The sequence below is a fragment of the Haliotis asinina genome, chromosome 3, assembly GCF_037392515.1.
Source record: "Haliotis asinina isolate JCU_RB_2024 chromosome 3, JCU_Hal_asi_v2, whole genome shotgun sequence".
NCBI classification, from domain to species: domain Eukaryota; kingdom Metazoa; phylum Mollusca; class Gastropoda; order Lepetellida; family Haliotidae; genus Haliotis; species Haliotis asinina.
The window spans coordinates 72,708,520-72,726,659 of NC_090282.1; the positions used below are offsets into that span (position 1 = coordinate 72,708,520).

Sequence of the window (18,140 nt, forward strand, 5' to 3'; positions counted from 1 at the left end):
CAGCATTGCTGAAAGGCCTGGGTGAATGAAAACATAATGCTTGTCAGTTTTAGTCTACTACATATAATACAGCTTGTATGTTTTTTTGGTTTTATGATTCAAACATTTTTGTCACTTTGTGGAAGCATAGGATGTTTTGCATTCACAAACCCCTGATGACCTAATACTGAGTACTACAGATACCCAGACGAACAAAAGGCCTCTCATGGATCCTTAGACAAAGGAACACCCTCTCACAGATCCTAGACAAATGAACACCCTCTCACTGATCCCTAGACAAACGGACCCCCTTTTACAGATCCCAAGACAAATGGACACCCTCTCACAGATCCCAGACAAATGGACTCCCTCTCACAGATCCCAGGCATATGGACACCCTCTCACAGATCCCAAGCATATGGACACGCTCTTACAGATCCCACAACAAATGGACACGCTCTCACAGATCCCAGGCATATGGACACGCTCTCACAGATCCCAGGCATATGGACACCCTCTCACAGATCCCAGGCATATGGACACCCTCTCACAGATCCCAGGCATATGGACACCCTCTCACAGATCCCAGGCATATGGACACCCTCTCACAGATCCCAGGCATATGGACATATACAAATGCACTAGAACCTGACAAAGCTAGACATGCTTCATTCAGGGCTTCAGCACTGCAGAAAGGGCCGGGCAGACTACTAAGAATAGAAAAACTCTCGAAAAGGATTCACAACTTGTCACTGTTGGTTCATCAAGTTTAACAATAACAATAACAAGATATGACAGCAAAACAGAATTATTTTTTTCATGAAGATAAAGCTGAATGAAACAACTCATGGTTTCTAATCATCCATGGGGTTTCCTGGTGCATTTTTAACACTGTAACACATTGCAGAGTTACCTTATCTCAATACTGAACGTCAGCAAAAATTAGACTAGTTCATCCTTAAAGGTGTTCTGTTTTCCCAGCCTCTTGGAATAGATGATAGCATGAATCTGACACACTAATTCACCATACACACACACTAAGAGGTGAGATGGGGTGCAGGGTTTGCACCTCTATCATTTAGAAGCAATATGGACATACATACAATCTGAAAACTTGTAGTGGTGTGGGTAAAATTTACCTAAACATATAATGCAACAAAATTCACAAACTGAATTTCACACATCCCAAAACAGACCCCTCATTCATCATATGTCTGCACCCCTGCTTGATAACTTTGTTGGTCTACCCATGGCACACAAGCAAAATACTTAAGTGGGATATGGGTCAAAAGGTAGATAAAATACTACTTTAAATGCTAGTCTTGATGAGTTTCCTTGTCAACTAGCCAATAGCTGTCAAGTGAGGCAGACTTCAGGGTTGTAAGATGTGTTGCCAAGTTGATCAGAAACGCACGTTTTTATTTTGGCTCATTAAGATTTACAAAAGCTATGTCATGCAGAGTTCTAGATTATATTATTGTTGGCCCTTGAATATGTGTATTATTTACGTAGGTGGCTTATGGGTGCCACAGACGCCAAACACCCCCTTACTGGGCAGCTTGTGTGTCTAATGGCTTTACCAGCAGGTACACAGACCTATAGCAGGAACAAACAGCTGTCAATCAACTGCTGGCTCACAACTTAATTGTGACACTTAAACCAAACTTTCCTCCTAGAGCAAGCAGAGTAACTCTAAATTACTTGTTTGTTTCAAGAACAGTTTATGTTCAAACACAGGTTGAATTTTCATATTTACAATAACATTGCTCAGCACCCTTCACTGGTATGTTTGTATTGTCAGGATATAAGGCTGTTTGACTTTCAGCCATGTTGCGGAAACAACATTGTCAGACTACAAATATTCATGCTGGGAATATTTGCAGCCAGCATCTTTGACAAATTGACATAGATGCATTCTGCAGGATAAACCTTTATGCTCATCATAAGACTGATAATAGTTTCGCTCATGTGACGGATGGTGTGCATTCAGGGAAAGATCATTTCACATGAGTGTTAATTCATGGAGAAAAGTTTTTACACCTAACAGTTTGCATGTTCATGACATCTAAAATTACGAACTTTACCATTTTGACATCAACACTGGTGCCCCAGAGGTCATGTCATCCACACTGCCACCTCACATGTCATGTCATCCATACTGGCAACACACATGTCAAAACTTACACACTGGCACGTCAGATGTCATCACATTCTCAATGGCAACTCAGATGTTATCACATGCACAATGGAACCTAATGCATCATATAATCCATATTTTGACTTCAAAAGATTGGCATCCACACCTCCTCCCCTGAGGTCATATCATCCATATTAGAACCCAAGATGTTGTCTACATCGCCTGCTCTGAGGTCATGTCATCCATATTAGCACCTAAGATGGCATCAACATTTGCAACCACAGAGATCATAAGATCTCCATTTTCATAACAAAAGACCTTGAAGACCTGTTACCTTACTGGTCAAGACACCCCTGATGTCGTAACATCCATGACTGCCCTTTATAAGAACAGTTATCTAGCCTCATGTAAGAATGTTGAGTTTTGATTGGTCCATGTGACTCTGATAAAATACCATGTACATCCATCACGATCCGTGAGCGGGAGTACATAAGTCGTGTAATCCCGCTATGAAAGTCATATCACCCTGCTATGCCCCGGTGACAACACGAAGTGAGAAAAGCATGCATCGAAAAGCCTTTAGTTACGTGCAGTGCACTGAAGTCAAACGATCAGCTGGTGTCAACATGGCAGCAGTGAACTGTGATGGCTGTTGTTTTGTTTTGACTTAGTGAAAACATTCAGTTAGATAAACGCGTTAACACATCATATCTAGGGAAATACAGGGTTTTATCAGTCCCTCGTAAGGTTGTATTAGGGGAATACAACCCTACTCGGGACTGATAACACCCTGTATTTCCCTCAACACGATGTTATAACTTATACCATCCCTCCATGACAACAAAGGTTTTGACAATGGATAGCTGTCTGCTCATAATCCTCAAATGTTATGGCCATCAGCAATAGCTTCAACATTAGATTAATGGCTTCACACACGTCAAAATGATGATTTATGTCTTTAAGAACTGAAGCATAACATGAGCATCTTTGTTGTATTGCCACATTATGCCAGATAATCCACAGTATGGTGCTTACTGGTTGTATGTCTTTCTAGTTCATAAAAGAGACTGTATTGTAGGTAGTCTAGGAGTTTGAGCAATAGCTCATAGGGTCTGGCTTAGATTCCCCACATGGCTACAATATGTGAAACCTATTTCTGGTTTTCCCTACTGTGATATTTCAAGAAAACTGTGTCAAACCACACTCACGTCCACCAGTTGACATAATAAAGAATCAATTAACTTGGACAGGCACTGACAATGCAAAGGTACGGAACTGTTTCTAATGGCTAAACCCATGTGATAAACCTCAATGTGATTCTCACCATATTTATGACAGTTAGGACGTAGTTGTTGATGTCCTCGTCCTCGTAGTGCTTAACCATCTGGGGATCCACAACCACCATGGTTTCTACATGCTTCTCTACAGATATTGACCTCTTCTTCCGGTGCTTCCTCTTCTTCTCCACATGCTGGTTGTGCCTTTCCCATCTCGCTCTCTGTTTGAATGCCTTGTCCAAATTGTCTGTAACATGGCATGAAGACATCAAACACTGTATTAATAACAAAGCAGCTGAGGCGAAAATTGGGATTCCATACAATTGCATGATTTTTAAATATAGATGTTGTTGATGTCTGCCACCACTGTAGTGGTCACAGATATGGACCTATATTTGGAAGCTCTCTTAGTGCTAACAAATAGCATACCTTAACATTAACGTACGAGTATCTTAGCTCCAAGAGAGCGTAAAAAATCTAGGCTTGCATCCCTGTCCTTCCACATTCAGACATAGCGATATAAGTGGAATACAGATTAAAGTGGAAACAAACCCAGCTTACTCACTCACTCACACACACTCAATCATACACTCACTACTTGCACTCTCACTCACTCACACTCAATCATACACTCAACACTTATACTCTCACTCACTCACACACATTCAATCATACACTCAACACTTACACTCTCACTCACTCACACACACAATCATACACTCACCACTTATACCCTCACCCACTCACACACACTCAATCATACACTCACCACTTATACCCTCGCTCACTCACTCACACTCACTCAATCATACACTCAACACTTACACTCTCACTCACTCACACACATTCAATCATACACTCACTACTTACACTCTCACTCACACACAATCATACACTCAACACTTACGCTCTCACTCACTCACACACTCAATCATACACTCAACACTTATGCTCTCACTAACTCAATCATACACTCAACACTTACACTCTCACTCACACACACTCAATCATACACTCACCACTTACACTCTCACTCACACACATTCAATCATACACTCACCACTTATGCAATCACTCACTCACACACTCAATCATACACTCACCACTTATACCCTCACTCACTCACACACACTCAATCATACACTCACCATTTATACTCTCGCTCACTCACTCACGCTCACTCAATCATACACTCACTACTTACACTCTCACTCACACACACTCAATCATACACTCACCACTTACACTCTCACTCACTCACACACAATCATACACTCAACACTTACACTCTCTCTCATTTATGAACAGTATTAATAAATGATGATAGCTCCTCTGACAGGTTCAAGATTCTCCCATAAATACAACCCTTCTACTTAAATTACAAGAAAACAACATAACTGATTCCAACAGAAACAGCAATTATAATTTCTTTGGGTATAGTCTTTCATTAACATATGGTAATGATTTGTTTTGGAACACTAGTATTATCATCAAATAACATCCCTGTAACATTAGTGAGTGAGTAACTCAGATCACAGCAATATTACATCAATATCACTGGGGATAACCAGCACCGACCCCAACACATCATTCTGCCTCTAGCCAAGTTGTACAAGGTCATGAAACATTGGTAGGAATTGGTAGGAACTCTGATCTGTCACCACCCTTCCCATGATAATTACAACCATACTACACCTGCATTACGATGGTTTTCCACCAGCGCAAAGCTCACATGTAATGATATAACTGAAGTGTTTGTTGAAACAGACTTGAAATCCATTCCTTGGGATGACGAGTTGATGAAAGCTATGGGAAATGTGAAGCAAGAAACAAATATACACTGGTAAATACAAGACCCTCCGTATTACTCCTGGTAAGCCACAACAGTATCATGTATCACCTTGCTAGTCATGTACCTTGTTGACTGTAGACAAGCACTCATCATTCTACAGGCAGACATTGCTTCCTGTGAGTGAGTGAGTGGGGGAGTGGGTGGGTGGGTGGGGGAGTGAGTGAGTGAGTGAGTGAGTGAGTGAGTGAGTGAGAGCCCAAGCACATGTTGTTTTATGTTACAATTAAGAAGATACCACCACTCTTATATGACATTCATAATTAACGTCGGTAAGATGTGACTTTACTTACTAATGTCTTGATGACATTTCCCCTAATTGAGGAAGTTGTTTCCCCCCCCCCCCCCCCCCGCTAAAGTGAGTTTATTTTGGTTGTCAGATAGTATAAACATCAGTCTGGCTTGTCTGCTAATATGCTGAAACAACATGGGTGTAGAATCTGAATGGACTTATGTTGCAGCCTCCAGAATTCCAGTAGAAGTTGGCATGTTACATCATCAGACGAAATTCGGCCAAGGTAAAATTAACTGCCAGGTGAAAGAATGTGCATGTTTGAATGTAGCAAGAACTGAAACAAGCAGGAAATGGGTATTCAGTAATGATGTATTCCATTCAAAAAGACAAGGGAATATTGGATTTAGATGGCTGATAAAATGCAAATGATGAGGACAAGGAGAAACAGATGATGATGAGAAATTCAGGGAAAATGTGACAGTTTATTCCATTCCTTTGGAAGTGTTTCATCTGTGTGAATACGTATTCCTTTTTCTCATATGCATTGGCTAGTGGTATGCTCACAAAAATGGAATATCCCAACTTTTCTAATGGTATATTTCATTTAGGAATTATAGTTGTGTTTCGACACTTGCATTTGCTGTGTCTGAAACTGTTCTCAGTTGATTAACATTTAGAAAAGATCTGTATGTCTCTTGTCAAAATCCAATTTTCAAGTGTGTCTTCTTCTGCTTGTCAGTATGTCTCCTAAGTATTAAGTTTACTCCACATGAAATATTTTGGAGTACAGGGCACGTTAGTTAAGTTATATGCTGCTTTATGCAATATTCCAGTAAATTGACAGGAGACACCAGAAATGGGCTTCACACATTGTATACATATGGGGAACTGAACCTGGGCCTCTGTGTGGTGAGTGAACACTTTAACCACTAGGCTACCAACTGTCCCTTTTGGAAAACTCATAGAGGTGGATAACAACAGACACAATAAACAAATACCTTCCCAAGGGATTACTGTCAAGGAATCAAACTTTCCTTGAATATCAAGGTCAAGATGAATTCATCAAAAGCATAAATGCAGGACCACAATGTACAAGTCCCCTCCCTACTTCAATTCATTGCACATTTTATTGATTAAAATATGACAATATGCATACACTTAAGATTCAGAACTCTGATCAGAGCAGTGTCAGTTTATCACAGAAATAAATATCTATCCCTCTGAAAACGGTATAACCCTTATCATCAACAGAATGATTACGGTAGCACAAGGTGGAATAGATATTTCCAGTCTACATATCAACACAGCCTTTAGCCCTCAGTCCCAGAAACTGAGATTGAGTGTGATCTACCTTAGCCCACCTGTATACCACACCTGTACATCACACCTGTATGGCACACCTGGGAGGAGCTGGGTAATATCTGGGTCACATTAGAGAGAAATGGGATATTTCAGGATTAAAATGTGCAGCTCATATTTAGCTGTTACAGAAACTATTTCCCTGAAGTTGTGCACAATTAACATCCTTGGTGACAGTTCCTTGTAGTACTGAGTGATGGTGAAGGACCAACTCTGCTATCAACTCCATGTAGCTGTCTGTGTCAGTATCTGCAGATGTTTGGTCAAAACACTCTGTTTCATAGATTGATTTCAAAATATTATGTTTCGAATTTACAGGTAGAATTCCACTACACTGCTGTCAAATAAAGTGAGTGAGTGAGTTGTGTTTGACACAGTGCTCCATTTAAACCAGCATGTTAACTAGATCTGGGAGGACAGCATGTATGATACAGCTTTTGGACATTTATGGATTTGGGGAACAGATATGGAGCTGACAAACCTTGAAACATAATCGAGGAAGATTCAAACCCATAATGTCAAGGTTCTTGTAGTGCCCTGGGACACAGCTCACCACACCACACTCAGACAGAACATAACCAATTACCTTTCATTAAAGTACTTTTGCAATTGGTTTCTAAAAACAAACATATTATATTTGAAGCAAAGAGATCATTACTATTTATAATGACTATTTCATTTTAATGTTATTTCAACACATTGAATTTGAGTAGGGTTACATATTTAATGAATATACTGTTCAATATTCCTAGCAAGAATATTTAGCAAAAATAAAGATATAATGATATATAGTCTGTGGGAAGCAAATTGAATACAACAGCTCACTTCTGTTTCTCATTCTCCATGACCGAGGAAGATTATTTTCACTATTTGTTTGAAGCTTAATGTTGCACAGTCTGTAATTCACAGTGTAAACAATATAGTCATGACTGTACAATACAGTGACTGACATCACAGTTTACAGAATTGAGCCACCCAGACAACTGCCACCCAAATAATTAATAATGCACAACTGCCACCCAGGAAAACTGCCATCTAGTTATTTTCACTATAACAGTGAGGACAACTGCCACCAAAAATGTTTATGTAATTTTGGCATTGTCCTTGGTTTCAATTGTTCTAGGCCCTTTCAACATTATTGCATTAAACAACTGCATCAAAAAAGTCAGTAAATTTCATCACCCTCTATAAATCATCAAGCAAGAAGCACTGGCTGCTGAAGACCAATTCTGAGGTGTACAGGACAGAGTCAGAAGTACTGGTTGACAGTCTTCAATCAGCAATATCACCTTTCATTATGCTCCAGCAACCCAGGACACCATCATAGACATGTGTCAATGAGTAATTCCCACAGACCATTTAACATGACAGCCACCAATGATATTATTTCCTAATCCTTTAACTGCCTTAAATTTCCCATGTGAGATCTGTAAGTGACATTATTACATCTGTTGACAAGAACCATCAAGTGCACATTATCTGTAAAATTGCCAGAATCACATACACATTACCCTAACTAACCCCAACTTTAAATGTTGTCAGGTCGACCATATGTGAACATGTGCAGTAGTATAGGGAATGGGGAGAAAAACCGGTAGCGGGTACACTTTGCTCAGAAGCTTCTGAGTATAGCTAATTCTGCTACCAGTATATATATTCAAACAAGACCCTTCGATAAGACCACTTTTCGGCTGCTCCCAATTACTCCCAATTATAGTGTATTCCCAATTAGAGCTATGCGGGTACATAGACATAGAAATATGCCAGGAACCAAGCTCTCGCGAGAAGCATATACCGAGATCCGATCGGGTCGTTTGTCCATTCGGGAAGCGAAGAGGAAGTATCACATATCGCAAGCTCGATACACACGAATCCGAGGTGGTATAGACAAGCCCACAACTCCCGATATATCCGAAGATTTGGAGGCCCTGCTGCAGAAGTGTCGCCCCATGTTGCTTTCCGACCGAGAGAAACAAATCCTGGAGCAATCGGGACACACCTTCTACGAACACTACCAGATCCCCAAACAGTTTCTCGAACTCTACTTGCTGTGCTTTCGTCCACTAGTAGAAGCCGGCAAAATAGTTGATTTCGTCTACATCTACCCACCCAACCAATTTCAACCCTCGGCGGGTAAACTCCGAATCATTCTCGCTGATAACTGCTATCCGGGACCCAAGGACAGACACAACCGATGCACCGACTGCCTAGCCACTCTATCGGAACTGCCTGCTCTCTTCGGACCCGACAACTCTACGTGCAAGTGTGGTGCCACCGACCACTGCGTCGACAGCAAGAAATGCATTCTCTGGGAACAGAAAGCGATAGACTACACACCCCAGGAGCGACTTCCACTCGAGGTTCCAGAAGAGATCGAGGTTGGCAGCTGTTGTGTGAATATAGAGAACCTATACGACAACGCCTGCCTTTTCTGGAGCATACAATACGCACTCCTCATCAACAAATTGATGGACTGTTGTACGTGTAAGGAGAAAGAGTCTTGTATCTTCTGGCTGTTATCGGAGAAAGCAGAGGTACCACAGGGGCGGGGTAATATTTGGCATACCCCATTACCCGACTATGGTGGACCCAAGCATATGGAAGTAGCACCCCCTCCATGCAGCGAACACAAAAAAGCTGCGAACGTCCCAGAAGGAGTCTACTTATGCAAAAAGTTTGCTGTAGCGGGACACGAAGGGAAGAACCGGCTGTTATTGCTACTCGATCCCCCGACTGGGGAAACGATTCCAGTCTATGGCTACAAGATACGAGAAACGATTCGGGCTGCCGGGGGAATAGAACGCCTACGGTTAGTGCGGGAACCGTTTCTATGCAAGCTCGGTAAAATCTGCTACTCACCTATATCAGAAAAGAAAGACGATAGAGAAATCGAATTACTGCTTCCAGACATTGGACGAGAATAGGTCCGGCAGCTCGCCTAGTATTTTGGTAGATGCAGTCGTGGGCTTACAAAGGACGAATACTTATCTAGGCTAGTTTTTCGTATTCCAACTGCTTTTCGTGGTACCCTACTACTTTTTTCCCCTCAAAAAACAACACTCTACTGCATAATGAAGGGATCCCCACGTTTCGTCTTGGGTGTTTCTACCTTCTCGGTCGGTGTGTGCACTGATTTGCTGTGCTTCCAGGTCTTGTAGACGACCTTCCAGAGAAAAACAGCGGCTAACGAAAGGTAGGTCCACCTTTGGGCTGTTTCTAGTATCTGCCGCACCTTCTGGATATCCAGATGGGTCTCTTCTTGTTCCTCCTCAACGTTTTCTATTTCCTCTTCCTCATTATCCTTATCCAGCATCGACAAGATGTCGACCAACAAATTCGTGGTTTGCTCCATATGAGCCGGCAACGTATTCGTGGTTTGTTCCAAACGAGCCGACATCGCTGCAGTTTGCTTCACACTAGCCTCTAGCCTCCCCAAGCGGTTGTAGAAGTCCTGGATGGTGGACACAGTCGGCTCTGCAGCAGGCAATACGCTCTCGCTAGGGGGTAAGATGGCCGCAGGCAATACGCTGCCGGCAGACGTCTCACTAGCGGGAGCAGGCAATGCGTCTGTGCTGGTCGGAGGTTCTACAGCAGGCTCTCGCCATATGTCGTAGAGTCTTGTGGATCCAATACCGAAGCGCTTTTTGACCTCGCTTGCTGGGAGCACCCCTCGAAGGGAGTGTATTTCTTGGACCTTTTCCGAAGACAAATCTCTTCTTGGTGGCATGGGGTGTTTTTCCTGGGAATATATATATATACCATACTTCCTACTTGTCTATATAGGAACCAATCCTCTCCCAGGAAACTTCTAATAATGCTTAGCAATGCTTAGCAATGCTTAGTAATGCTTAGCAAATGCTTAATAATACTAAGCATTTGCTAAGCATTACTAAGCATTGCTAAGCATTGCTAAGCATTATTAGAAGTTTCCTGGGAGAGGATTGGTTCCTATATAGACAAGTAGGAAGTATGGTATATATATATATTCCCAGGAAAAACACCCCATGCCACCAAGAAGAGATTTGTCTTCGGAAAAGGTCCAAGAAATACACTCCCTTCGAGGGGTGCTCCCAGCAAGCGAGGTCAAAAAGCGCTTCGGTATTGGATCCACAAGACTCTACGACATATGGCGAGAGCCTGCTGTAGAACCTCCGACCAGCACAGACGCATTGCCTGCTCCCGCTAGTGAGACGTCTGCCGGCAGCGTATTGCCTGCGGCCATCTTACCCCCTAGCGAGAGCGTATTGCCTGCTGCAGAGCCGACTGTGTCCACCATCCAGGACTTCTACAACCGCTTGGGGAGGCTAGAGGCTAGTGTGAAGCAAACTGCAGCGATGTCGGCTCGTTTGGAACAAACCACGAATACGTTGCCGGCTCATATGGAGCAAACCACGAATTTGTTGGTCGACATCTTGTCGATGCTGGATAAGGATAATGAGGAAGAGGAAATAGAAAACGTTGAGGAGGAACAAGAAGAGACCCATCTGGATATCCAGAAGGTGCGGCAGATACTAGAAACAGCCCAAAGGTGGACCTACCTTTCGTTAGCCGCTGTTTTTCTCTGGAAGGTCGTCTACAAGACCTGGAAGCACAGCAAATCAGTGCACACACCGACCGAGAAGGTAGAAACACCCAAGACGAAACGTGGGGATCCCTTCATTATGCAGTAGAGTGTTGTTTTTTGAGGGGAAAAAAGTAGTAGGGTACCACGAAAAGCAGTTGGAATACGAAAAACTAGCCTAGATAAGTATTCGTCCTTTGTAAGCCCACGACTGCATCTACCAAAATACTAGGCGAGCTGCCGGACCTATTCTCGTCCAATGTCTGGAAGCAGTAATTCGATTTCTCTATCGTCTTTCTTTTCTGATATAGGTGAGTAGCAGATTTTACCGAGCTTGCATAGAAACGGTTCCCGCACTAACCGTAGGCGTTCTATTCCCCCGGCAGCCCGAATCGTTTCTCGTATCTTGTAGCCATAGACTGGAATCGTTTCCCCAGTCGGGGGATCGAGTAGCAATAACAGCCGGTTCTTCCCTTCGTGTCCCGCTACAGCAAACTTTTTGCATAAGTAGACTCCTTCTGGGACGTTCGCAGCTTTTTTGTGTTCGCTGCATGGAGGGGGTGCTACTTCCATATGCTTGGGTCCACCATAGTCGGGTAATGGGGTATGCCAAATATTACCCCGCCCCTGTGGTACCTCTGCTTTCTCCGATAACAGCCAGAAGATACAAGACTCTTTCTCCTTACACGTACAACAGTCCATCAATTTGTTGATGAGGAGTGCGTATTGTATGCTCCAGAAAAGGCAGGCGTTGTCGTATAGGTTCTCTATATTCACACAACAGCTGCCAACCTCGATCTCTTCTGGAACCTCGAGTGGAAGTCGCTCCTGGGGTGTGTAGTCTATCGCTTTCTGTTCCCAGAGAATGCATTTCTTGCTGTCGACGCAGTGGTCGGTGGCACCACACTTGCACGTAGAGTTGTCGGGTCCGAAGAGAGCAGGCAGTTCCGATAGAGTGGCTAGGCAGTCGGTGCATCGGTTGTGTCTGTCCTTGGGTCCCGGATAGCAGTTATCAGCGAGAATGATTCGGAGTTTACCCGCCGAGGGTTGAAATTGGTTGGGTGGGTAGATGTAGACGAAATCAACTATTTTGCCGGCTTCTACTAGTGGACGAAAGCACAGCAAGTAGAGTTCGAGAAACTGTTTGGGGATCTGGTAGTGTTCGTAGAAGGTGTGTCCCGATTGCTCCAGGATTTGTTTCTCTCGGTCGGAAAGCAACATGGGGCGACACTTCTGCAGCAGGGCCTCCAAATCTTCGGATATATCGGGAGTTGTGGGCTTGTCTATACCACCTCGGATTCGTGTGTATCGAGCTTGCGATATGTGATACTTCCTCTTCGCTTCCCGAATGGACAAACGACCCGATCGGATCTCGGTATATGCTTCTCGCGAGAGCTTGGTTCCTGGCATATTTCTATGTCTATGTACCCGCATAGCTCTAATTGGGAATACACTATAATTGGGAGTAATTGGGAGCAGCCGAAAAGTGGTCTTATCGAAGGGTCTTGTTTGAATATATATACTGGTAGCAGAATTAGCTATACTCAGAAGCTTCTGAGCAAAGTGTACCCGCTACCGGTTTTTCTCCCCATTCCCTATACTACTTGTGCCTCTACTCTGTAATGGGATTCACAAATCAAATGGACATGTTTTTCATATCATATTTTACACAGATTTCATTTTATTTACCATTTTGGTTAATAGTTCTAAATTAGTTTTTTAAAGCACTATAACTAATAAGTCTAATGTGTCATTATTACATGTATTGGATTCAGTTTTGTCAAATCTGCTTTTGGGTTGAATGCACTTTGCATGGACCTGTTTTGTACCTTGGTATAAAAGGTTCATGAATGACTTGAAATAATGCTCAGGACTCATGCAAAAAGTCATGATGAATGGATCCAGGTAAGAACTGGTCTTCAGAAACCCATGCTTGTCATCAGAGGTGGCTAACGGTCAGGCTTGCTGACTTGGTTGGCACATGTCAATCGTATCCCAGTTACGTAGATCGATGTTCATAATGTTGACCACTGAATTCTCTGGTTCAGTTTTGATTATTTACAGACCGCCATATAGCTGGAAAATAACTGCATGCGCAGTGTCAAACAACAACCAAACCAAACCCAAACCCAATCTTTATAGTTTAGATGTAACCCAGGGATTACGTTTAGTTTCTTGGCCAAAGAGTCAAAATTCTGCATCTGAGTTTTGGTCATGACTCATGCAGTAAGTCATGATGTCTCCAAGTGTTCATAATTCAAATGCAACCATACATAGCTTGTACTTAAAGCAATGGATTACAGTAAAAATGGAATACACAGTATTATAAATTCTGTGGTAGAGCATTAACCTGAATCAAAGTCCTTGTTCATTTCTACTCTCCATCACTTCCAATTTAAGAATAAAGAAATATTTTGAAAATTTCTATGAACATTTTATTATAAATGAAAACATTTCAAATTAAAATGGTATAACCATGTACTTGAAAATGTCCCTAAATGTAATTAGTGTGATTATAAAACTCATTAACTTAGAGGCAAGCTCCAGAAGTCTCTTAAAAATTGAAGTGGTATTTGTTGATACTAATCTGCTGATAATGACAGTACATCACATGAGCAAATTTAATGATGATATCTAAAAGTAGGTATCTTGTGCTATCTAAATTGCAAGTTTTGAATTTTGGGTACCCAACATGCATGGGAACCTTTTTCATCGCCTTTAAATGACAAATAAATTAAAAGACAGGCATGCTGCAAGTATCAAAACATTCCATCTTAAGTAAGTGTCCATTAAATTCTTTTAAACACAAGGTACCCTGAATCAAGTGTTTTAAATGGACACATGTCAACAAAAAACACCTGTACCATCTATCAACTTGACAGTCCCAACAAAAGGAGACTCACCAAGAGCTAACCAGCCCCGACTGAAAAACTTTTAAACTGTCATGAATTAGAACCAGGGCATTTGCTGTTGTTATACAGTTATTCATCCTAGTTAGTCCCGATAAAAAGCAACACATTATGGGACAACCCAGCCATCTAATGAAATAAATGATGCCTATATGTCTAAACCCACTCTCATACCTCTTTCATCCCCTTGAAAAACTGCCTTTGAACAAAACACCATCGCTGAGGGTAAAACACTTTGTATGTGACTGTAGGCACATTGTAGTCAGACTGCTGGACAAGCATGTAGAGGGTGGTAGGTAGAGGGCTCATCATTTAACCATACACATTGTTAGAATTCTTTAATTCTCCCAGTGTTAACCTGTACATTTGCTGTCAAAATGACCATTTTGAAACCTTAACAAATATGCAGGCTAAGTGATCCTTTATTTCATGTTAGTTTTTCAAATGAAACTTAATCAGTTGCAACATACTTGAGTTAATTCTCAAATAAAAAGCACCAAAACCATATTTCCATAATCAAGAGAAACCTCTATCAATTCAGAATCCATTGTATGACATAGTCTATATTATTAGTTTATTAATTCCAAATCAAAAGTGACGTAAATACCACATGTTTGCTAAGGTGAACGTAAGCAAACACACACAAAGGCAGGTAAATCATCAGAACAAATACATCGCATAAACCTAGCAAACAAATTACTCATTTTACAATTCAGAACAGGTCTAAATCTAACACTATCATTCAGAGAAGTTTGTGATCAAGAAATTGAACACTATGTTACCTAAAGTATCAAAAGAAAGAATGCGATCTTTTTAGATACATGTGAAGTAATTTTCACACAATTAACAAAAAAAGGACTTGTTTACTATTCCATTGCATTATTTACTGATATCATTTCCCAAGATATCATTCCCAAAGATAATACATCATTCACTGACTAACATTTTAGAATTCACTTATCTCATCGTGTGAATTCATATTCTTTTAGCAATATTCCAGCAATGCCATTGGACATGAAATATGGTCTTTGTACATCATACAAAACTCAGGAATGGAACCTGGACATTCATTGTGATGAGCAAATGCTTTACCTGCTAAATCAGTGGGTCCAGTTCGTTTACAGACAACCAGGCATCACAAGATAGGTGATACCTTAAAGGTCACATGCAATGTAAAACACAACTTTGTAGATTCCAATACTGTGTGCACTTACCGAAACAAATCATCAAAAATGCCAGTTCAACCTATAAAGTTGAAAAAAAAAACGCAATGAAAAAAAGCCCGCGAAATTGGAGTTCAAACCATTCACTAAATTTCCCCTAGTGCTGGGGGGAAAAGTGGTTTCAACAGCTGTGCTGCGCTGCGTAGTGAATAGGTTTGCGGAGATTGAAACAGTATGCATGCCCGGAGTATGAGGTCGTGAGCAGTGGTGTAATCTTGGCTGTGTACACAAACAAGTAAATAATCTACTCGTTACATAAAAAAACATTTGTTTTTTGCAAGCAGCAATGTATATTATATGTCATGAATAGGTGATAATTGTGTTTTAATTATGTTTGCTTTTTTGGTTGCATGTGACCTTTAACTGAGTGAAGGGATGTGATATCACTTGCTTGATAGCAGTGTTACTACCTACATTGAAACATGACACTCACTGCAATCAAGAAGTTGCAATTGACTATCATTACATACATATTCAAATGATCCAGTACTTCAGATTCTCCACTGCAAATAAATAGAGGATACTAAACCACCTTCCGTGTAATACCATTTTTATTTAACGAGGTAATGATTTGATATCAAACAAACAAAAGCGAGTTTGATACTAAATCTTTAACGAGTTTAACAAAAAGGATATTTCACGAAAGCGAGTTTAGTATTCTGTTTATTACTCGCCAACATAAATTGACAGAAACTGCCGCGAAATTCCCTCCATGCCTACTTAGGACATTTACAGAACACTTCAGTCCTGGGCAGGAATTTACACAACACCAAACTGTGCTCATGCATATGTATGGAAAGGATACAGAAAAAATATGCACCTTATCCCAAACTCAAGACTGATGTAAATTTTCGACAAAATAATATTATTTATTAAAATAATATTCCATTACTTCCCAGGACCATCATATTTCCTGGAAGGACCCTTGAAATTTGATAATACTGGCCCCACTCAAAACCCATGTCTTGTAGGCCAAGGTATAATCTAGTCTGTAACACAAACCTTGAACCAAATGCATCCAAGAAAACCCTAGAAAAGTCTAGAAATTGTGGCAAGTCTAGATTTCCACAGCTTCTGGGACAATGAAGAAAGTTTTTGGGACTCCTTTTCATTATATTTTTTTTTTATATCAGCTCGTTTTTCCTGTAAAAAAGTTCATTTCAGAATCTATTTGTTATTCTAGGTATAATTCTGGAGGACACATTTCACTTTCAAAATGGCTGACTCCTAAGATGAAGTAAGCAGCATTTGTGAACGATGCCATTACTCCTCAGCAGTGATACCAGGATTGGAAGCCAGAAAGTCATGAGAGAACATTAAAGGAATATAAACTGAAACTGACACAGCTTATTAGTTCTCTTGCTTACCAATTATAGAGTGTGTATTTTGGGGGATATCTTTCATAACATAAACATGTTCAAGCATGATCAAAGCATTACATGTCATATATCATCTTAAATTTCACTCAAGGTGTAAGAACAGCTGTTTAACATGTTCTACAATATGAGTGGCAACTGCAGAAGGTCAATTCAGTTGGTTATGTTCCTCAAAAAACATCTCAAGCAAAGGTCAAACACTTTAAAAATAATCTCCATAACTGATCTACACCTCTGAAATGTTCTTCTTTTCAACTAAATCTAGTCTGTTTCACCAAATTTAAAAACTAGTAATTAGATTTGGGATCATGTTCTGAGGTGTACATTTCAAATTATAGTTTATCAGTGATGAAAGACAAGGTTTACTCTAGCAGACAGCAGTGTTTATATAAGTTTCAGCAAGTGAGATTGTTGTGCATGACATGTTTATTTCTTGCAATAACAATCGGTGCACATTACCCCTTCAACCACATCTCAACAGTTTATCACCAAACACCTGTCAATATTTTACTTGCACTTTGTAAATATTTCAAAGATCATGAAAAAAGCATTTCCAACCAAGTATGAGAATGGTGTCAGTGCAGTTGTCACCCTCCTCGCAGTAAAGTACACAAGCTGATTCCAATTTTCAAAATGATCAACAGTATTCAATTTCACCAACTAGCTAAGGAATGTCTGCAATATCATCTGCTACCAAGTGCAGAAATGGTACCCAGAAATCTCCTATCTTTTCAACGCCCATGGTGTCAGAACTTATCATAGTTCCACTCCATCCTGGATGAAGAGTTGTTAATGACTGGTGCTAATGAAGTGCTTATTAGGTGCACTGGTTTAATGCCACACTCGGCTACATTCTAGTTATATGGCATTGACATGTAAATAAAAATGTCTTGACCAGATAATTCAGTAATTGATATTATGAACATCACAGCGGCATTCATTTATGATGACTAGCAATGAACCAGCTCACACAGCCTCACTCTGATTCTCATTACAGGCAAAGATTGTTGAGTAATAATTTTTAACTCTCAACAGGGAGGCTTGAAAACATGCAGTGTGTTTCATGAAGTAGCAACAAACAAATCAGCAGGGAAGTTTTACATGACCTGTACCTGAATACCCTACTGATGTAGACATCCCATGCCTTTCTACTAGACAAGGTGCAACAACTGTCTGGTGCTAGGATAGCGGGAATGAATAATACAACCCCTTTTCACGATTACCTGACAGATGGC

At 40.9% G+C, this 18,140-nt stretch overlaps 1 protein-coding gene across 1 annotated transcript in view; it reads right to left on the bottom strand.

Moving 5' to 3' along the window:
- LOC137278426 (A disintegrin and metalloproteinase with thrombospondin motifs 12-like) overlaps nucleotides 1–18,140 on the bottom strand; it is a 126,366-nt gene that overhangs the window by 26,312 nt on the left and 81,914 nt on the right. Inside the window, exon 4 of the mRNA XM_067810748.1 lies at nucleotides 3,441–3,640. Coding sequence (XP_067666849.1) covers nucleotides 3,441–3,640 — 200 coding nt within the window. The remainder of the gene's footprint in view (nucleotides 1–3,440; nucleotides 3,641–18,140) is intronic.